Source organism: Paroedura picta, chromosome 11 (genome assembly GCF_049243985.1).
Source record: "Paroedura picta isolate Pp20150507F chromosome 11, Ppicta_v3.0, whole genome shotgun sequence".
NCBI lineage: Eukaryota > Metazoa > Chordata > Lepidosauria > Squamata > Gekkonidae > Paroedura > Paroedura picta.
This window is the reverse complement of record NC_135379.1, coordinates 30,895,779-30,919,167: the sequence shown is the minus strand read 5'-3', so window position 1 is coordinate 30,919,167 and position 23,389 is coordinate 30,895,779. Positions and strand designations below refer to the sequence as shown.

The following is a 23,389-nucleotide window of genomic DNA, read 5'->3' as shown; positions in this document are numbered from 1 at the left end:
TTGTACTGTGTGAAGTCCACCATCTCCACTGCCCTGGTTCTCCTAGTAGAGGAGGGGAATCAAACAAATTCTCCTTCGTTCTACTAACTGTTCTGTTCTAGGCAACCATTAGGAACGTATGGCATTATCGAAGTCCCTTGGGGGGGTGGGGCTAGTTTCCTAGAAGAGCACATGCCTTGCATTCAGAAGGCCTTGCTGTCTCCAGGTAGGCTGAAACAGGGAGGGCAAAGGGGAGCACTTGATCCCACCTACAGCTCTGCCCACTGCAGTAGGCTAGATAGATTAATGTCCCAAACTCAGCATTACTCCAGCACATTCAACCCCCCATATAACTAAGGGGAAATGATTCAGTTTTCTTAGCTGTAGCAAGCACATCCGAAATCCTCTGCCTTTAAAGCAGGGGTAGTCAACCTGTAGTCCTCCAGATGTCCATGGACTACAATTCCCATGAGCCCCTGCCAGCATTTTGGAATTGTAGTCCATGGACATCTGGAGGACCACAGGTTGACTACCCCTGCTTTAAAGTGACCGACGTCTTGTTTCCTCACGCTTGGACTCCGCAGTCTTGATACGCTCAGCAGTTCTCTGTCAAGTCTTCTTCCTCTTTGCTGTCTCTTACTGATTGCCGCCACCTGCAAAGTGCTGGCTGCTGTTTTTCCTTTAGGGAAGCATCATTTTCCAGGGGGATGTCAGTGAGAGAAAAGCCATGCCTCCCCTTCTTGCAAGCTCCTTTCGGACTGGGAGGCGACCTCTCTGCGTTTGCCTCACTATCGAGGGCCCATCTTGATCGTGCTCCAAGCAAATCCTTGGAGATTGGGCCGATCAGGTTCACTAATGGTCAGGCTCCTCTCGGTATTTGCTTACATAACACTATCCGAACACATGTCTTAAATATTTTATCAGCTTTAAAGGGTCCTTTTCATAACAAGGCATTGTGTTGCACTGGAGAAGAGAGATTAGGTTGGAGGAAAGACGGTCTGTCATTTGCAGCAGGAAAAACAATAGCGCTGAGCATGTAACCTGTGTGACTTACTGCCTTTTCAGTCTATTAAAGGCATATTTCTCCACTGCCTTTCCCTTTGCAAGGAAAGATGTTACAGGAATGAATTGAGATGTTCTAGGGGAACTCATCAGCTGTTTACCTGCCTGTTCTGCTTTGATACTCCGTCAGTCTTTTAAGAAGTCTTTCTGCTTCTTTCCTCTGTGGGGACCAAGGAGGCATGACATACAGCTGTTGCAAATGGTCTTGGCATTTAAAGAAACAAGTTCCACGAAAGTGACCTTATTCTATTATTCCTATCCAACTTGTTTCATAGATTGGTTCAAGGGATGATGAAGCTATGCTGAGCTTAAACTATATTAAAATGATATGCTAGTTCACTGGGGTTGCAATGTTTTTGTCCAGCAGGCTCCTGTGTCTTATACAATTGTGCAGGAGATGTAGAAGTTCAGCCAGGACAGCCTTTTATGGTATATGGTACAGAGACGTTCCAGCCCTATATTTCCAGTGGTCCAGGACAAGTTGTTCTGAAGGAAGCAAGTGTTTATTGCGCTCAAAACCAAGCCACTTGGGCATGGCACTTCCTTCCACCGAGTAGAATTCAGCTGCATGAAGGGATTTCCAAGGGTCATGTACACCTTGCAAAGTCCTCCTGTTAGATGAATGAGAGTGCATTGACTTTGAATCAAACGCTCCCTGGGATTTTTGTGTATCCCAATCCCAGCCTCAGGTGTGCCCCTCTCTCCTCACATTATAGAAACGGCCTGCCTTCAAGTGGTAGCTATTTCCATGAATTACAGTGGATCTCTAGGCCAGGGGTAGTCAACCTGTGGTCCTCCAGATGTCCATGGACTACAATTCCCATGAGCCCCTGCCAGCGTTTGCTCCCCCTCCCCAAATGTCCAGGGATGTCCCTACCCAGAACTGACAACTCTACCTGACAGCCACAACGTGTGGGCAGAAGCGGCAGCTGCCTTTCTCTCTATGCCGTCCTCTCTGCTTTAAACTGCCCCCGGGAGCTGCTACTGGCTGCACTGCAAAGCTGAACTATAGCCACACACATAAAACTCCAATCACATGTGAGCCAAATACAAGGGCTTTCCAATGTGTCATTTGGTCCACATAACTGGCCTATATAATTACTGTTAAAGTGAGCCCTTCCCCCCCCCCCCCGATTTTATTTGCTGTCAACTCACAACCAATTTACGAAGACCCCGCAAGGCTTTCAAGGCAAGACTTGTGCAGAGGTGCTTTGCCATTGCTTGCCTCTGCGTAGCAACCCCAGGGTCCCTTGGTGGTCCCCCATCCAAGTCCTAACCCTGCTTAGCTTCTGAGACCTGGCTAGCCTGGGCTGCCTTATGCTGCAATCTGTCTGTGGTTTTGGACTGCTGTTTTTATGACCAATTGCATTCCATCTTCACTGACTTAAGGGCTACTTCAAGACAAGCCAAATTAAAGGAACTCCTTAGGATAGAAATAAGCATTTACTATTGCCAAATATGCCAGATTAGCAATTAAATGTAGAAGTGCCTGGCTGAATATGTACAAGGGTTAGGATGGATCTATTGAACACATGAAGTATTTTGGCACTTTTAACCAATTTCATATTGTGTTTTATTGTTTTGTATTTTGTACTGGTCGCTGACCAAAATAAATGTATCTGATCTGATCTGAAATGGCAATCGGTCTGTTTCTACAGTGCCACAACCCAGGTAGTCACAAACTGTTCCCGCTAGCCCTGGATCAACAGCTTAACATGCACGACCTGTTTTTTGCTGCCAAAACCTAACACGGGCTATCCCTCTAGAATGCAGTACAGCAATGTCCCCCCCCCCAATATCTGTCCCCTCTAGATTGGCACTGCTATGCTAGCTTTTCAATCATACCTGCTGCCAAGATACCGATCTGCTAGTTGATTCATTAGCATTTCGGTCCCAAAACTGCACATGACAAGAAATATGTTAGCAAACAAACAGGTCAAGCAACAAGTTTGGATACAGGGTTGCCAATCTCCTAGTGGGACCTCTCAGACTTATGGTATATAAGACAAATTACCCTGTTTCCTCTCAAGAGTTAATGTGAGCATCAGTGGATGTACTGCAGCTTTGCAGGTGCCTGTAATCAATCCATCTTGTCCACAGGCTCACCTCTGTCAAGGCCAGAGCCAAGATGGGGGCAATTAGTTCTTCTTGAAATCCTGGCCATTCCAGCCTGAAGTGACGAGCTCTGTGGCATGGGGGGGGGGGAAGGGGCAGCGCCGGTGTGCCAGTCGGCGCCCACACACAGGTGCCCAACCCTCTGTACTGGGGAGAGGGGAGCAGCAGTGATGTTGCAATCCTCCAGGTAATTCCTATGACATTCCTTTTTTGTTACCTAATAAACCTTGTTCTGTTCCATTAAGAAAAGGTCTGCTTTCTTGTTTGGTGGCCTATGGACACGGAACTGCTTTGCTGCTTGTTGGAGGCAAATGCATTCATGGAACAGGTTAGGACCCTATTGTTTCTTTGCTCATTCATCTACTCATTGCAGTCCCCTCTTGACCCATTCTTCTTTGTGAGTGTCCACGGCTTGGTGTAGTGGTTAGGAGCACAGACTTCTAATCTGGCGAGCCAAGTTTGATCCCCTCCCCCTCCCCCAAATGCATCCAGCTGGGTGACCCTGGGCTCACCACAGCACTGATAAAGCTGTTCTCACCGAGCTGTTATGTCTTTTAGGCATACAGTGCTTTGCAGAGGGTCAGAAAGAGGGTCAGAATACAAACGCTGGTGGAAAAGGGGGTTCTGGGGTTGTCAACCTCTAGGTTGTGCCTGGAGATCTTCCAGAGTTACAATTTATCTCCAGACTACAGAGAACACTTCAGCTGGAGAAAATGGCTGCTTTGGAGGGTAGACTCTAGTCTAGGACATTGTGCCCTGCTGAGGGCCCTCCCCTCCCAAGCACCGCCCACCACAGGCTCCTCCTTGCCCAGATCTCCAGGCATTTCCAGCTTGGAGCTAGCAACCCTAGAAACATTCGCTTAAGTCTTGTGCATGAGAAGCCCAACTGCGGTTTTCCAATGAAACCCTTTACTGTGTTTGAGGTTTGGTGAATTCAAGGCCCGACTTTACATTTCCCTCTGGAGTTTTAAAAAGTGAAAATGAGAGACATTTAATTGCATTTGAGTGCTTTATTATACTGGAATTGCAGTGATATTATTAACATTTGTACAAATGCACAAAACCTCTCCTAGATAGAAAGAGATGTAGAAATTGGATCTAGCTGGAACATCTCCACAAATTCAATGTCCATTTGTAATAAATGCGTTCTCAAGGCAACAAAAGAAGCATAACGTAACATTAAACATATGAAAAGCAGCTGCGGCAGGGCCATTTACAGGTCGGTACCCATTTTTCTTTCTCCTCCCAGCAGGGGAGGTGGTTGGATTTTTCTTTTTAATAGAATAAAACAAAACACAAAACATTTGCATATCTTACAAAAAAAGAGAGATTCATGCCCCAGGCTTAGTGATAGCATCTTTATCCCCCTGCAGAGCTCCACAGTGCTTCGTCCACCCAGTGCTGAGTGTTCCTTTTAAAGGCTTGAGTAATGGTGTTTCATAAAAGCCACTTGGATGGATCAACCAGTGCTTACAATGGAAGAATCTGGAGGCGGGAGGGAAGAGAAACAAGGTTTCCTGACAAGGACAACAGCGATTCCTTTGCTGTCCATCACACCCTCCTTTCCTCCAAAACTGCCTGAGACAGGAAGGTTTGCAGGGCTGTGAGATCGAGCCCTGAGAAGACAGTTAATACAAAATATTAATTCCCCTCCCTGAAATCTGCTTTTAAGGCTTCAGTGAGGACTCCATTGGCAAAATGACATGTTTTACTAATGGTTTCCATTCTACAGCACCCAGTAGAAGCCAGCTGATAGCTGACTCAGTATTCCTGACTCTGACCTAGCAGCAATCAGGATCTCCAGCAGAGAGGTGTAGGTTTTTCCTTCACCTGCTACCCGAGATCCTTTAATGCTGCAATCCTCTGCAAATTTGACTAGAAGTAAGTCCCAATGAAGAAAACAGACTTTATTCTGAGTAACCGTGCAGAGGATAGTGTTGTAAATTGGAAATAGCAAGAGGGCTTCCTTGGGCCTTTATATATACAAAGGAGGCATTCAGGCACTGAACCACAGCTCACTGCTCTCTTCATGACCATTGTGGTCCTGTCAGGGCCTGTAAAGGTAGTTTTCAGTGTGGGAAGCAGAGTGGTGACGAGGTTTCTGTTGTTGGCCACTCCTGAGTCAGGAGAATGGGAATACAAAATCCTTTGGTGTTTTGGTTCTCATGTACATTTCTATTACATTGAGCAGAGGTGTACTGTCAACCCAAATAAAGACTTTGTTCCCCTGCTGGGTTTCCCTCAGCTTTATTAATACACCAAGATAATTTACAGTTTTGAGACCTGACATGGGGGGGGGAGTACCAATTGAGGCTGGAATAGTAATCAAATTCTCTCGAAACCAGACTGCTTCATGAAATGGGATAATATTTGTTTCAATAAAGCAGGAGTCTATGGATGGTGTATTCCCAGGTTTTGTGTAAACAGAGTTGAACATAATGTTCAGTTGTTATCCAAATAAAACACGGAAAGCTGTCAAGAGGATTAATCTTGTAACTCCATGCTAATATTCTGGATTCCCCATGGCATTAACCTTCCACCCCCTATGAACATTATTTCGAGGGACAGAAAAACAGCTGAAGGACTTCTCTCCTATTATTTCTTCCAGACCTTGTATTGATAATACAGGGATTAACCTGTATGAATACTTTTGACAGAAAAGATACATCAAATGTAATGTGGGAATGGGTGAATGGGGATCCACTGCTGATAGCATGTTTTGGCTCCCCCCCCCTTATCAATATTATAGCTGGTATTAGTCACATGGGGGGGGGGAGGAAAATAAAAAGTACACCCTGTAGAGAGAAACAAGGGGCACCGGCAAGCAATTTTGCGGCAAATGAAAGGTTCACTGACAAAGAAGACCTCATTAACAGATACAGAAGAAGAAAAAATACACATTTTGCAGGGTGCTCTCTCCCACAACATTATGACACAACATGATATAAATAACCTTTAAATTCAAACTGCTTCTCTGCCCACTGCCATGACTGCAAAACCCGGCTCAACAAGGGATTCCATCCCAGGCTGCCATTGCTGTCCGCCTCCCCTCTGCTCACCCCAATTCTTAACCAGCATTTCACCAGAATCTCTATGGTCATGCTGTGCTAAAAATGCCCAGGAGGAGTGAGGAGGCAGGGAAGTAGTGGCAGCTTCTTTGCTTTGGGGGTTGAGGTAGAGGCAGGGGTGGGAACAAGGTGGAAGGATGTGTGTGTTGTGGTGTAGCAGACCGCTGTCCCCCAGATCTGTCACCCTCCATAGCAGCTACTGCCTCACCTCGCCTCATGACAGAACTGGCCCTAGGTGTCTTGCCATGAGTGATATCAGGACACTTTGGAAATATCCATGCTGTGGACTTAAAGTCGTTTAACTGTCCCAGAGACTAGTTTAAAACTGATTTACCTGCCCCACTGGGGGATTGTAGTAAATATCACTACCAGAGGATCCTGATAAAGTGTGAAACCAGCAATCTTTATTTATTACATTACATTTTGGAAAAGTGTCTTCTTTATAAAAAGTAACATTAAACCAGTTTATAGAAAAGATATTGGAACTTGATTCTCAAGGTACACGAGAAAGTTAGATGAAAGGGGGTATTATGCCATCAGCTGACATTTCCCATTCCAGTCTTCCTAGCACCGGTCGTTGGAGGAACGTCAAGAGACCCGGGTAGATAGGCCACCAGTTCTATAATCTAAACGTCTTACTGGTAGATGTCTTACAAGGGAATGAAAGGTGGGGGAGGGCAGCTAAAGTGCTATTTTCAAATAATATAAATAATTTAAGTGGAGGAAGATGCTAATTAGCATCTAATTAGCTGCAACCATTTCTGCTCTTGAGGCACCGTTTTAGCAATTGTACAAATTAAACTCTTTGCTTTCCCTTCCCATCCACCCTGGCCAAAGGTTCAGGCCATTTTATCTGATTCATAATGTAGCTTCACGGGTCTAGAACTCCTGAACACTGGAAATAAGGGCCCAGAAGAACTGCTAAGGCCATTAAGTGCAATTCACTATGTGATACACTATTCAGGGGTAGTCAAACTGCGGCCCTCCAGATGTCCATGGACTACAATTCCCAGGAGCCCCTGCCAGCGAATCTGGAGGGCCGCAGTTTGACTACCCCTGCACTATGTGATATTCAAAAAGAAAGCAAGCATCAGGCGGCATCCCTCCATTGGAGTTGCTTATACTGAGCCTGTTCAAGAAGGCAACTTTCCAGTTGTACGGCTGATTTCCTTTTAGCCGGCATGCACGCCTCTTTAACCAAAAGGAAACAAGTTGTATGTTTGTACATTTTTGTTGTTATAAAAAGCAGATGCTGCTTTAAAGAAAATACTGAATTCTGGATGATTCCAGGTGGTAGATCTCAGCCAATAGTTCCATCTAAGATGGGCAATGCCTGCTTGAGATCCACAAAGATAGATAGATAGATATACACATACACATACACTGAGAGTTGTGCATTGCAAAACTAATGGAGAAATCCACCCAGAGCAGTTGCTGTTGCCCATCTCCATTGATTCTTGTGAGGCCTGAGTGATGATTCAGGCTCAAGGATGAAACGGAATGTCAGCAGTCACTGGGTGGATTTTCCCCAAAGCGTTGGATTGAGCCCCTTGGGTTGGTTCCAGAAGTGTCCTTCTGCTCGTGGAAAGAGTTCGTCCACTCCCGAAGAGTACTTTCGGATCGAACCTGAGCTTTTGAATTCAACCCAATTTAACTACGAAAAACACAAAAGAGATTCCGTACAAGAACACTGTTTAAATGGAATGTGTTAAAATAACATTTAGTAATAAATACTTTATAAAAATTCTATATGAATACTAAATTAATAGATTCCTGTTTTTTTTTTTAAGTTCACTTTGGTCCTCATGAGTTTCCATAAATCTACTGTATACGTTTTTTTTCTTTTTCTTTTTTTGTAAAAAAAAAAAAAAGTTGTTGCCTAAAAGCAGATTCTAACTAAAAGTCTGGTTTTGGATTTAAAACACCCTCAGTAAATGTTGTTGCTTATAAAATATAAATTCCTGCTACAGAGAGTCAGTTGTAGCCTACTTGTTAGAGAAAAGAAGATCAGGTACAATGAAACAAATCTTGATTATAAAGAACCCACCAGTCCTTTTTCACCCTTCCAAAACAGGGCTGTGCATTTTGACTTAAAGCAGCCTGGACAAGCAGGTGATTAAACTCACCACTGCCAGACATCTGAATTGCACACACACAATTTGTCCCCCCAAAAGTTATGGTGGAGGACTATGGCTTGCAGGAGGGGGGGGGATGAAGCAAAGCAAATCAAGCAAACAAAAATAACTTTCATATTGCCATACAACCCTTTAGGATAAGTATTGCAAGCAGCTGCGTCTGGAGTTTCCAAGATACTTTCTTTGCTGCACAGTGAAATAGAGTGCGTGGGGGGGGGGGGATCCCCAAGATAAATGCTTGTATACAAATGAGCTCAAGCCCCAGATTTTTAATTCTAAGTGAAATGGCTGGCATTTTAACCGCTGATGGGAGAAGTATTTAGATACAGATGCTGAACTTAGAAAGAATGGATACCTTTAGAAGAAATGTACACAATTTCCAAGCTTTGCTGTTTATAAATGGTGAAAGCCTTTCCTGACAGCTTTTTCTAATTCAAACAGGAAGACTACAGAAGTGGGAAAGACTTCTTACAGAGGAAGAGAGGAAAGTTCAGGGTTATTTGAAGCCTGGAAGTCAAGTATCTTCTCGACCGCAAGTCTGAGATTTACCCAGAAACTAGTCTCATGTTAATCGAGGAGGCTTATAAAGTGTCTTCAGGATTGCAGCCTTAGTGAGCTCCTACTGTGTTTCTGTTCCATAAAAGATTAATACAATAACCTGTTAAATGAAGATAGGATACATGAAGTTTGAGGCCAGTGGCACCTTTAAGACCAACTCAGTTTTATTCCGCTTTTGTGTGCACAGCACACTTTGTCAGTAACTCCCGTTTCATTGTCTGATGAAGTGTGCTGTGCACATGGAAGCTGACCCCTTGAATAAAACTGGTCTTAAAGGTGCCATTGGACACATCGTCCTACAACTTCAGACCAACATGGCTCCCCACTTGAATCTATCAGAATGACCCCTATGGATTCACCATGCATTTGCCTGTCCTGAAGAAGCAGTGTGTCTTGTGAAATATCACAAGGGGAGGCGCTCTTAGATCCAGAAATGTTGTTCCAGTTTTCCAGGAATTAATCCTGTTATGGAGAGCAGTATCAGTGGACCAGAAGTATGAGAAGGTAGCTTCTGGTTCTGAAAGCTCACACTCCACTAAATCTTGTGAGTTGTTACAAGGGAGCAGATTTCCAACTCCTTGAATCACTAAGCAGGCAAACCTGCCTATTTTCATCCTATCCTATTTGAACGGAGTACTTTTACTTTAACAGTGAGGTCAAAATTAAAGGCATACTTTAAAACCGATCCACTCTCAAGAGTTCAGTACTGGTTTTATATTAAATATATATATAACTGTTCCACAGACAGAAGGGTAACTTTAGCATGAGAGTGGTGCATTTCTTTTAGAACTCATAAGTTGTTAAGCATCAAGTTAATTTGGTAAGAACCCCTTTTCAAAGGAAGCTTTGTGCCCAGTTCAGAGCTTTGTGTGTGTTCTTTCATATGCAGATGGGACACCTGTCAACTGGGCCTCACCATGCATTTTGATGGAGGGGGTTATTCCATGTACATGTTTCTTTGAAAACTGCTGAGCTGCCACCTCAGTTAAAGGAGTTTCTCAGTTTAATTTAGGTGAGACAGTTCCATCCATATATGTGTGTGTATAAAACCCTGATGAATTGGACATGACAAGGGTCCATATCACTTGCCATTTCTATAGCTAAATAACATAGTACATTTCCCCCAAAAAATATAATAGAAAAATATCTTGTATTCCTAGCATTTATACTGTTTGTTCTTTGAGTGAATTAGCAAAGGCAACACTGTACTGAGTCCTCAATTCCTTCTCTTCCCTTCCAGCCACTTCCCCCAAATCAGTTCTGGACCTGAATTGTTAGCCTCAGGAGTAGGCAAACCTTTCTGGCCAAAGGGCTGGGAAAAGCACCTACCTGTACAGATGCTAGTGTGCTGGCATGCAAAAGCAGGGCAGGGGGAGGAAAGAGGAGGTTTGTACCTTGAGACAAGCTTAGAGCAAGCCAAACCAGAGCAGGGTTTTCTGCACTCTTGGTACTCTTTGGTTGACAAAGCACAAATGACAAGAGAGAGTCCTCTACTTGTTATTATTGTACCTTCTTGATAGAATCATTCAAAATCTAATAAAACAAACCCCACAAAAAGAAGAGGGTTTTCATTCTGCACCAAGGGATGCTAATGATGATGGCAGTTCAGTTTTGCAGAAAATAAAAGAATCCAAAGACATAAATCCCCAAACAAAACACAATTTTAGGGCAAAACTGTAAACCACATCTCTTTGCTTAAATCCTGATAATTCACTTCTTTTTGGTATCCTCAAACCAAAAATAGTTTTAAATAGTCTGGAGGCATGCCCAGACTACTTGCCAAGGCTGTTCAATAAAGATGAGATTTGTTTCCTGTCTGGAAAGGTGGTCCCCTCTTACAATGCGATTTTCACAACATGCTGCAACTCTAAAGTCTTTTTGATACAGTCAGGCCAAAGAAGATGATGACTTGCTTTGACTCAGGATCAGTTGTCCATAAAATTAAGGAGAAAACCAACCCCTTGTAAAGACCATTTTCCATCCAGCCCGTATAGTTAGTTTCTTAAGGCTGGATTGATCAACGTCAAGAATCATCCTAAACATACTTACTGGGAAGGAAGCCTCACTGATTTCAGAGATTTACTTTGAAGGGAGTGAATCAGAATCCCCCATTTTAGGTTATATCAGTGCCCCAGTTATATAGACCATATTTATTTGGAAGGAGTAAACATGACGAGCTGCAGCAGTAGCAAAACAGAAACGATTTCCTCCAGGTTTCTTCCCATGCAGCTGCAGTAATGTGCTGGTGATGGGATCATGTGCTTTGGGCGAAGAGCACAATTCTTTCTTGTGCATCTCTCATCCCAGTCCTGCTCTGCTGGCTCTCTCAGCATGGTTCTTGTAAGTGGGAAAGCATAGAAAGAAGCCCTGGAGAAAGAGCTTCCATTTTGCTGAGGGATGGCCCCCTGTTCTTCATAACCACTGAGGGCAATAAGGTGAGGCAGTCTTGTGCTGTGATCCCATGGCTCAGGATCGGGGCAGGCATTTTCCCCATTGCCTGGCAGTACCAAACAACTATTCCAAATGGACCTAATTAGGTACTGGTCTCCCTACAACAAAATCTTGTGTGCCTTTCCTTGCTTTGCTGTCATTAGCAGGGCTTCACCTGTGGGTAAGCTGCTTTTCAGTTCTACTATTTATTAAAAACTTTAAATCAAGGATCATAAAAAGAGTGTGTGTGTGTTTTGTTTTGGAAAGGCAAAACCCAGTGCAGCTGTGGATAAGTGGCTATTGAAAACAGTGCCCAAGCCAGCTGTTTCTGTGTGAATAGGCTGTAGGCCTGGAGGCTTTTCTTCCACATCAGTGTTTCTTGAGAGTTTAAAAAGAAAACAGCAAGAGCAACAAGAAGTAGAAAGTCAGAGCTGGAGGCTGAAGGATGATAAGAAAGTTTTAGGAGCAGAATATATGGTTTGAAATGTAAATGGAAGTGTAGGTTGAAGACAAAGAGACCGGAAATTCTGCACTCAATAATTATGCAACTTTTAAAGACTGCACATTTTGCATTTTACATTTTTTAAACATGAGCCCCTATGGTGGGTGGCAGGAATAAGAAAAGGGCTTATGGGTAGGGAGAAGGACTGGTGGCCTGTTATGTACAGCACCTCAGTCTAGGGTTCCTAGCTCTAGCTTGCAAAATCTCTGAAGATTTGGGGGCAGCTCTGTTCCCTGGGGCCTGCAGGCAAAGAAATCTGCTTTTCCACCCCTCTCCCCAACAAAAATAAAAGAAGGCCCTGAAATTGACAAGAATTTAAATGCCTAGCCACAGCATCCCAAATTTCACATGAAATCCTGGGCACTTAGAGCTGTAGAAGATAAACAGCTTGGACAAAGAACTGAAAGAGAGCTGTGGGACATATTGCCATGATCTTCTGTTTGCACCAATAAATGCGTAGTGAACAGAAAACAACTGCAAAAAGAGAAAAATGGCCTGCAAGGCTATGAATGCATTTGAGGGTCTGGTGCTTTTGCAAACAGACAAGCAAACAAAAAACACACACAACCCCAGATGTACTTATTACATTGTCAGCCAGGCTTCCTCCATGTATTTATAGCCCAATTACTCCTTCTTCCCTAGGTATAACATTTCTTAAGCCTCAGTTTGGCTAACGAGCGGCAGTTTCACATGTTTCTGATGTCTCAGCCTGCAATGGTGAGAAAAAGAGCATGACTATGTACAGGAACAGAATGGTTAACAAAACAAGCCAGTAACTGATACCAGGAAACTGGAGAAAGCACCAAAGCATCTCTCAAGCTGATAGCATAATCATTGCATAACTCCCTTTATTATTACTAAGTATAAAAGACATTTTAATAACTATAAAAATGCAACTCAATAAGTCTTTTGAGGGCTGAAGTGTCTTCCAGATCTGAGGATAGCTCTCAAAAAATAAATGCCTTTAACAAAGAAAGGAAACTGGATATTTTATCACTTTTTTCCCCCCAGCAGGTCCCAACAGGTTGCTTTTAAAGGATTGGATTCATATCTGTTCTGTGACTTGCAAGCTGGTTGAGGGTGGAGCTTCCTACGACTTCGCTGACTGTAGAGGAAGTGGTAATGGTATTATGCTGGATGACTTGTTGCTGTGAGCAGACTGGGGCAGGACTTGCAGGAGGGCTACTTTCAGGACCTGGAAAAGAGGACAAATGAAGACTCAGGCCCATGTCAGCAGACCCCCGCTTCCCTTGTCCAGCCAGAATAGTATCAGGTGGTCAATGACACAAATATCTAGGAAACGCAGTAACTAGGTAATAAAACTAGCAACATGATTTTTTAAAAATAATGGGTTGCAATATGCAGGGTTACCTGTGTGTTATCTATCGTGTACATCTTATTCCACCTTTCCTCCAAGGAACTCACAGCAGCACACACAATTTTACAACAGTCCTCTGTGATAGGAATTTGAACCCTGGTCTCCCAGATCCTTGTCTGTCTGTCTGCCTGATCTATTTATTTAATTTCTATCCCACCACTTTCTGGAGACTTGTTGCGGGTTAAAAGGTAAAGGTAAAGGTATCCCCTGTGCAAGCACTAAGTCATGCCTGACCCTTGGGGTGACGCCCTCCAGCGTTTTCATGGCAGACTCAATACGGGGTGGTTTGCCAGTGCCTTCCCCAGGTTGCAGGTTACAGAACATAAAATCCCATAAAAACCTCATAAAATCCCCATAACCCTCAAACCTCATAAAACCCCTTGACAATGTAAGATTGGTGGCATAGCCACTCCCCAGAGCAATCCACCTTAGGGATGGGGTACACAAGATATTAGTGTGTAACCTGAGGAGGGGCCCTGTTGGCCATAGCCCTGGCCTCAACCAAAGACCTGGCAGAAGAGCTCCGTCTTGCAGGCCCTGCGGAACTGTGATTGCTCCATCAGGGCCCTCAGGTGTCTCGGGAGCTCATTCCACCAGGTCAGGGCCAGGACTGAAAAGGCTCTGGCCTGGGTGGAGGGGTCAGGTGTGCTTCCTTAGTGTCAGGTACCTCCAGCAGATTAGCACCTGCAGAGCAAAGAGTCCTGCTGGGAGCATAAGAAGACAAGTGGTCCCTCAAGTAGGGCTCAAGCCACGAATAGCCTTAAAGGTCAACACCAAGACCTTGAACCTGATCTGGCCACAACTGGTAACCAATGCAGGTGCCTTAGCACAGGCTGGATATGGGCCCTCCAAAGTGTCCCAGTGAGGACCCCAGTGGCCACATTCTGTACCAGCTAGAGTTTCCAGGTCAAGGGGGGATCATTTGGAAATTAATTTGGGGTCTCTGTGGGTAGGCAGGTAGTTGTGAGTTCCTGCAGTGTGCAGGGGATTGGACTAGATGACCTTTCCAACTCTGTGATTCTATGGCTCTATGATAAGAATAGGCCAGCATAGAGCAAGTTACCGAAGTCCAATCTAGAGCTGACTATTGCATGGATCACAGTTGCCAGGCAGTCTGGAGGCAGATAGGGTGCTAGTAGCCTCACCTGGCAAAGGTGGAAAAACACCATGTGGGCTACTCCTGTGACATGGGCCTCCATTGAGAGGGAGACATCCAGAATCACCCCCAAGTTCCTTATGAAAGGAATACTGACCGGTGTACTGACCGGTGGAAGCGAATCTGGAAAAAACAGTTTTGCTGAACAGGTCACACTGCCCTTATGCAGCCAGTTCAGCTAACTCATGTAGGAATTACAGTAGGAGGGCATCCATAGTAGGATGCTTCTCAAGAAGTTTTTTAAGATCATCCAGGCCTTCTTGGACCTAAGTTATTATTTTGGAACTTTATTCAGGCACAGACCAGGATTGGCTTCCCAATGCCCACTTATTTTTTTACATTTGTATACCGCCCTCCCCTAAGGCTCAGGGTGGTTCACGTGGAATGAAAAACAAAGAACAGTACTTCAAACTCTGTGACTATATCAAATAAAGGTAACAGTAATAATAATAGTAATAAACAGAGAACATTCTAACAATAACAGTACACAATCTAACAGACCCATGATTGGTCAGCATATGGGTACAAGGGAGGGAGGTTCAGGGGCCCAGTCTATGTTGTTTGGCTTCGGATAACTTTAACCAAATGCCTGGTGGAGGCATTTTAACCAAATGCCTGGTCCTGCAGAACTGTTTTAGATCCATCAGGGCCCTGATCTCTTCTGGAATCTCATTCTACCGGGGGGGGGGGGGCAGGACAGAGAAGGCACTTGGCACACAGCTAGTCTGGCTCCTCATAAAGCACACCAGCATACAATAGTTTCATTCAAACTTTACATAATTACAAATGTATAATTAAGAATATGGCCTAGATCTCATTAAGTGGGAAATGGAGTTGTTAACCTTTAGATAGGCCCTGTAGATCTTGCAAAATTACAATTGATTTCCAAACTACTGAAAAAATTGTCCCAGAGAAACTAGTAAACCTATCTTAACTGGCAAAAAACTGATAGTTCATTCAAAGGACTAGCATCATATATAGAATGACCCTGTGTCTTTCTATATTGCTTCTGACTGCAGTTGGAGGCCAGATGCTACTTTACAATTTTTAGAATAATCCATTCAAAGACATAAGGTAGATGAGCCATGCATATTTATGCACGTCTACCTGTTGTAGATTAAGAGATATGGGGAGATGAGGTTATTTTAAAAAACAACAGAAACTATACAGGTGGGGAGAAATAAGCTCCAACTCTTACCCACCTTACCTTGCTTTGGTGCTCTGTTGCTTTCTGCTCTTTTCTTCCAGCCTGGCTCACTTCCTGGATTGGAGGTGGGCTGGAAGAAAAGTGTTGAAAGCAATGGAGCGCATGTGAGGTAAAGAAAGGGAGAAAAGAGGGGGTTTAACCCCCTCACCTGCTTGCTTCATCTTTTATTAAAAATCGGAAATCCCCACAAATCATGAATTCCTTTCTCCCCAGTCATGTCTAGTTGGGCTCATAGCAAACCAGATTTCCATCCAGCCTTGACCTTGACATAATTTTAAAACACCAGGAGACTGATTGACTGACTGACTGAATGTTGGGGCATTCTATAAATGAGCTCCACACTTGTATTCGGAAGTGCTATGATGCAGGAAGATGTTTGCCATTTCTGTGAGAACCGGGCCCTCAATGACTATGAAGTAACTGTGACGTAGGAATGGATCCTACCCAGTTTACTGTTATTGCTGTTTTCACCCATAAAAATAACAGAAGAAGAAGAAGAGTTGGTTCTTATATGCCGCTTTTATCTACCCAAAGGCATCTCAAAGCGGCTTACATTCGCCTTCCCTTCCCTCTCCCCACAACAGACACCCTGTGAGGTGGGTGAGGCTGAGAGAGCCCTGATATTCCTGCTCGGTCAGAACAGCTTTATCAATGCTGTGGTGAGCCCAAGGTCACCCAACTGGCTGCATGTGGGGGAGGAGCAGGGAATCAAACCCAGCTCACCAGATTAGAAGCTGGCACTCTTCTGCTATACCAAGCTGCTTCTTGGTATGGGGTCTGTATGGATGGGGAAGCAGTAACGAGGCAAATTGCTCAAAATTGCCCATTCTTCCTTTGGTCCCAGCTAAGTAGCAGGCAGGATCCTGCTCTAACTGTTCACTCCTAAGCAGAGCTACACCCTTTGAAGCCCTGTGATCAATAGAGCTTGAAGGGTGCAGATCTACTTAGGACTGCACGGCTTGTAAGGAGGGCAATATATAAATAAAATAAATAATAATAAGTCCAACAGAGCAAAGAGAGATGACATTTCTTTTCAGATGCTACTGATTTGGTGTCTATACTTAACAAGCATTATGTGTGATAAATTGTTCTCCAGATCTGTAGGACTAGTTGCTAGTATGCTTTATCACAGGATCTTGTTTGCCATTGCCAGATTCCATAATTTTCATAGGCATTATTTTCATTCATTGTTCAGGAACTCAGAGAGATCTGACCAAGCCCCCCCCCCCAGTGACATTTATATGTAATAGGAAAAATACAATGCAGATGCTACTTACTTAGGTATCCTTGTGACTCTTTTTGCATGGCTGTTATTGGACAGTCTTTATGCGTTAACAACAACTGTTTCAGCTGTGCTACTTCGTTTTTCAACATGGAGACCTCGTTCTAAAAGAAAAGAAAGCCTTTTACTTTTAACATATTTGTACCCCTTATATAACATATACCTCTTGTGTTCTTATAAATACAATGGCGTTGTGTAGGTTTGATTCTTCATCTAACTCTTTAAAAAACAACAACAGCAAATCATGGGGCAACCAGGGGAAGTCAAACTGCGGCCAATGTTTTCAAAATAATTTTGGCAATCAGTTTAATGGATTGTTCTCTGACGTTCTGTGTGAACTTCCTTAGGGGGAGGGCGGTATCAAAGGTAATAAAAATAAATAAATAAATAGATAAATAAACCCAGTGATCTCTTGAAGGAGACATTCAAATGTGCACATGATTATCCCCTGAATTCTCTTCCCCACATAGGCATGTGTTCAGTGGGTATACCCCTGTGTACAAGTACTGAGACGTATTGTCTCTGAGACTCATCTTACAAAATAAATATTTTTTGCTTTAACAAGAGCGCTAAAAAGAACATATTCACTTGCCTGAAAATAAATGGCCCCATTTTTACGAGTTAGGCTTGTGAAGTCAGATGAAATTAATCAGAGATGGAGATAAGACAGAGGATGATAGCTAATAGAAATGAATGCTTTGACTAATATATTCTCTACAGTCTTAAAAGCTAATTTAGGTTTGCTATGCATCATAGATCACATCTAGCCACTCATTCAGAAAGGTTGTTGTTGATCAGACCTGCCTGTCCTTAGATTTTACAGGCAAAAATTTAATATTGTTTACTACAACTGGCAAAGTTCATGTTTGCTGGTAGCTGAACTCTGAATCACTCTCACCATGTGATGTCATACTGTGGAATTAAAATATTTTGTGAAACAGAAACAATATTAATTTGGTATAAACCATCGATATTTGTGCAGAAGCATACACTTGTTTCCCATTTATCTCTGAGCACAGAGATTTATTTGTTCCCGAATCGTTAAAGGGGTGGTGTTGCTTTGCCATTAAATGCTGCCATTTCGCAAACCCCAACACTGGTCTGTCTCAGTAAATTTAACAGGCAACAGGTTTTCAGGCTTACTCAATTTTAAAAGGCCCTTTTAAATTTAAACAAATTCTCCCCATAGAACCAAGACATTTTTGCTTCTTTTATTAATTTCCATTAACTCAAGAGTTTAAGGAACTCTATAACCAAGAACAATTTATGGGTTTTCATTCTTTTATTCCTAAAGGTCAGTAACGCATTAGCCTGTAACGATTACATGGTAGTACAGGAGAAGAGTCAGCAGTACAATAAAGGAAAGGGAGTTTTAAAAATATTGATGTCAGAATTGCCATCCATGGGAAGATTGTTTCTCTTGCAATACTTATACAGGTAGAGGTAGCATCATGTAGGAGGAAGAAGCTCATTAGTGGACTTCATAAATGGTGCAGGACCAGGAAAGTACTAGAGTAATATTCAGAAACTAGGAATCCCTGGTGTCCAGAGGAAAGCCTGGGGATCCTTCTGTGAAACCTTCCCCCTTGCTTCTTAATTGCTCTGGCAGCCAGATGGCTCTGAGCAACCACTCTCCCCAAGGCCAGTTTGGTGTAGTAGTTAAGACTAGCGGCTTCTAATCCAATGAGCTGGAGTTGATTCAGAAGTTTATAGAAGACCTCACTGTCATCAGGAGCTATGTCAACTAACATTTTTGTTTGCACAAGATATTGTGCACATCATAATAATCTGGCTCTTCCAATAGATCTACATAGTCTAGCAATATTTTTGGAAATATTGTTTGCGTTGTGCTAAGTGAATTCAGGTTTCTGCACCTAACCCGCTGGCAGACATCGCTGCCTACTATTTACTAAAAATTAGGTCAAGAACATCTTGGTAGCACAGCAATTAGCCACGATGCAAACAGGGCCTCTGTGTCCTAGGCATGTCGACAGTATCCCGCACCTGAAGTTGCATGTTTGTCTGGGTGAGTTCTTCTGCTTTCTTTTCCAGTGACATCACCCAGACCTTTCTCTTCTGTCTGCAACGTGTGGCAGCTGCTCGGTTTCGTTCCAAAAATTTCCGCCTCCTCTCGTCTGGATCTTCGTCCACCACTCTCCTTCGGCGCCCCCCAGTGGGTTGAGGTGGCTGTATTGTTTGAGTGGGCTGCATTTGTTGGGCTGCCGCTGATACCTAAGAAGAACAATAACTGAAATCAGCGACTGGTGAGAGAGGATGGCCATGGCCCTGAATTACATTGCTGACAGTTAAATAATAAAAGGAAATGAAAAACCAACAACCAGCATATATTCTTTGAATGCAGACATTTTGGCAAGATATGAGAATGGCGTGAGTTCAAAGACTTCACCAGATCCCCTTAAATTACTCTTTGACAACTGCATGGACCAAGTGGATGTTTTGGAAGAACCTTTTGGAATTGCAGCAGGCAGGAAAAAATATTCTCTGCTCCCATCTTATTAAAAATGTTTCATTTCATTTCAACAGCAGTAAAGAAAGCATTCGATTCAAGTGTGAAAAGTCTAGATCTCTCCAGTGACTTGTATTCCTCCCAAAACAGAGGGAGCCTTGGGACTTTTCATTTTGTTCATAATGTCAAGACATGTTTTTTCCCCCTTTACACTGGACACAGGCCTTGTTTGTATGGAAAACTACCCTAAGATAGCAAGCCAATTGTTTGCAATGCGTTAGCAAGGATTAAATCTAGTGCTGTTTTTGGTGGCGGACCCTGTCCGCCCTGGATTTCTGCATCCCTACAATGCAGCTGGGGCAGAAAGATTCCATCATGCAGGGGGGAAGCCGAATGGGGGGCATTATTTGCACAAAGGTGGATTGTATAACAATCCCATCTTAGTGCAAATATTTGAAATGTCCCATTTGGCCCTGTGCTGCTGTGAAGCATGATGGAGCCATCTGGGGCATTTTTTTGTTTGAGACGCCATAGGCAGGGAGGAGCTGGGCCTGGAAGTTCACACAGGTCTATGCGTGGATAGGCCCCGTTGGCCCTTGCGGCAGACCGTGGGGCAAAGGAGGGCCTAAAGCACATCAGGGATGAGACTGGGATGGCGATGATGTCATATGAAAGCAGGGATTAGCCTTGCTGCCATACAAGTGCAGGGCCTGGCCTTTTCTGCCCATGTGGAATCAGTCTCAGTGAGTTAAAGGCAGAAAATGGGAAACTAAGATATAATCTGGTTTTGTAATCTTGGGACAACTGTTAGTTGATTCAATGACATGAATTTGTCTCAAATTGTGGGCTGAGGAGGAGGAAACCAAATCTTTAGATTGGCAGGGAGGCTCCGAAGGTTTGCAGAGGTGAAAGTGCCTTCATCATGACTTAGTCATGTACACACAATATTATTCCAGCCAAGCCTTCTTTGTGACTTGCCAGGTTCAGATAATCTTGGAGATGCTTTCAATCCTCCTGAACCTTTCTAATGAGGCACAGTGCCACGCAGGGCTATTTTCTGAGGAAGGATGGCACATCTGAGTCATCCAAGTACAGTTTTGCTTTGCTGTATACCTAGAGTTGATACTTTATTGGGGTACCATAAAAGCTTCCAACTGTTGACTGGTTTCCAATTGATAGCAAGCTTGTTAAAATTAAATGCCAGCGTTCCTCCTTGAGTGAGGAAAGAAAGGACCTGTAAAATGCCTGCTTGCTTTAAGAAATTAAAACTAGCATATGGTCACTTAATTACATGTCCGAACTCTGGCCACATGTAATCAACCACACATTTCAGACTCCTTCCAGACTTGTGAGAACTAGCTGACAGCATGAGAAGGGTATGTTGAGGAAGCCCAGATGCCCTCTATAATAGGCATAGATCTTCAGTTCTACAGCGACATACCTGAACTGTAAAAACTTCAAAGGTGTCTTTTAAACTGTCAACTTAACATCAAAGACCTTAAGTGACACCTAAGTTCTGAATCATCAAAAAAAATTGTTTACATTTCTGCATACACAATTTTTTACTTAACACAGATATTCTCCCTCTCTATTCAATGTATAAATGATGGTTTTAAAGCTCAGCTTCTCAGATCTGCTCTTGTGATATTTTTTCTATGATTCACCCCCCACACCATGAACAATCTGCTAATTCTCCCTCCTTAAGGAACATGTAGCTAGGATATTAATTTGAAAGCTACAGACAGTTCTGTTCTAGAGAATGATGAGAAAGTTTTTGATGCCATCCTTTCTCTGAAGCTAAACAGGTCCAGGTTGGATGGAAGACCTCCATATATACTGTTTGGAGAGTTCTGTATTAAGGTATGAAGCAAACTAGATGAATGGCATTAGATAGGGGACATTGTAGTCTTAAGTCTATTGTGTCCTCTTGAACTCGGCTTCTTCCAGCTATTTTTGGAACAGTTTTTCCATCTGTGGTCATAAGACCCAAAATGAAATGGGATGTAAGAAATATTTCATATTAAAAGCTGCTCCCGGCCAAGACTTTTCTTTATTTTCAATGCTTTTCTGCCATTCCGATGTGTGAAGGTCCTTGCCAATCAGAGCTAGTGTGCTACGGGAAACTATATTTTTTTTCAGCTTGTCAATTTTTTCTGCCTACCCACTGGTTCATCCTTCTTCTGGTGCTTGCTGATTCTTGGATGATATATAAGGGAAAAGGCCTTGGTATACACATGGGTCTGATACCAATCAGCTGCCATCTCACCTTCCCTGGCCTTGATGCTGGCATCTCACCCTACATTGCAATATGTGGAACACCAGCCCAGTATGGGCTTGTAGGGAGAGAAAGTAGATATGACCAGATAGCCACCACATGATGTTAAGTACATTTGTAGGTATGATTATGCACTTGATTGCTAGAGGAACCATTATGTTTTTAAAACAGTGTGTTGTCAAAACTGAAATTATCCATATGTATTGTAAATGGTGCTAATGTAAAAAAATAAAATAAACCACCAGATCCCCATAATAAACACAAATGTGCAATCTGCACATAGTAATGCAAAATACTGCCAACCTACTTGTGTGCCAAAGTTCTCATGACAGAAGAACTTCAGTAGTCAAAACAAACTAGTACTTGGAAAATGTGTACGTAATATCTGACTCCAGCCAGCCAACACAAAGCAAAGCATCTATCACAGAAAAAGGCCATATTAAGTGGACGGGTTGTTGCCTTGATCCCTGATCCAATACGTTCTTCTGTTCTTTATAACCAAGTGCTCTATTTGTACTCATTCATTTTAGCAACCCATAATTCATTAAGCGCTGCATGGTTGTTGAAAAGTTTGAAATTTAATGCAAGGGCATGGCATAAAATAATCAAAATTATGGCAAAAGGGAGAACATAGCTCCCAGCAATTCAGATCATGCTTTGGTTTTGACGTGAACCTTGAAATTGAAGAATTTAGTTCAATAGAAAGAGTTGGTTAATAATTAGTAAAGTGTACCATAAGATTAATGTGTCTGCTGAAGCAGTCTGACCCCCAAAGAGGCCAGAACTAAGGGGAATTATAGATGGGTTTGGAAAGTAATAACCTTATGTTTATTACTCACTCAACCCATCTTTTATCCCAGTCAATGCCCTCTTCAAAAAGTGTCACTGCTTTTGTGTTCCCATGAGGAATTTAAACTGTTCTGTTGTCCAGGGAACTACCTGACCTATAGATCTTAAGATTTCCATTTATCCTCCAAGCAGCGCTGCACAATGTTTTTGAGCAAATATCTCTTTTACATGACCTAAAGGGAAATGGAGTAATTCTATGAAGGCAAATGGGACTACGTTGAAGTAAGAAAGTCTTACAAGTTCTGGTACCTCTAATTTCATGTACAAAGGTGAGAGTCCTAAATCATCTGTTTCGACCAAAGGTGTACTCACTTTCAGGTGAGTAACAATGGTACCTGAATGGATAATAAAAAAGCACCTTATTTTTCCAAAGCTTGTAAACCTAACTGCATCTCTCAATAGCTAGCAAGGTAGCTGAAGTCCAGAAGAAGTAATTTCAAAGGGACATTTAGTTTCTGTGCGTGAATTCCCTTCCAGATTGAGTTTTGGACATACGTAGGCAGCTCAATGCCTCCTGCTTCCTGTGGTGGTATGAGACTAACCACGGGCTTGAGGGATTGGGTTGGAATTTCCCCCCTCTGATTGGTTTGGTTGGGCATAGGGAATTTTTGCCCACTCTGCAACACAAAGCTAGAGGAATTTGTATCTGTTAATTAGTCTGCTTCATTAAATAGGTTTAATAAAACTGCTTGATTAAATAGGTCAAAGCTTAGAAGGCCAATGTAGGTAAACGGGAGAAAAGTGAGATATAAGTATTTTGAATAAATAGTACATTGGTGAGCAAACTGAGGCATCAGTTGGAAAAGTGTTTACCTACAAGAAAAAAGGACTCCCTGGATGTCTGCCTGCGTCCTCACTTACCCAAAGCACATCAGCTCAAAGATGGTGGTGACGACCAAATGTTCTTTAGCATATTATCAATTATG

At 43.0% G+C, this 23,389-nt stretch overlaps 1 protein-coding gene across 6 annotated transcripts in view; it reads right to left on the bottom strand.

Moving 5' to 3' along the window:
- Positions 1-8,085: 8,085 nt before the first annotated feature.
- Positions 8,086-23,389, bottom strand: part of CREB5 (cAMP responsive element binding protein 5) — a 265,679-nt gene continuing 250,375 nt past the window's right edge. For 5 of the 6 annotated variants that reach the window (XM_077302758.1, XM_077302763.1, XM_077302759.1 and 2 more), the window contains 3 exons: positions 18,877-19,104; positions 16,868-16,976; positions 8,086-13,044 (listed from right to left, as the gene is read on the bottom strand). In XM_077302758.1, coding sequence (XP_077158873.1) covers positions 12,881-13,044; positions 16,868-16,976; positions 18,877-19,104 — 501 coding nt within the window. In that variant the 3' untranslated portion in view covers positions 8,086-12,880. Of the gene's footprint in view, positions 13,045-15,590; positions 15,661-16,867; positions 16,977-18,876; positions 19,105-23,389 lie in introns of all 6 variants that reach the window. The other variant, XM_077302760.1, reaches the window with a different exon arrangement.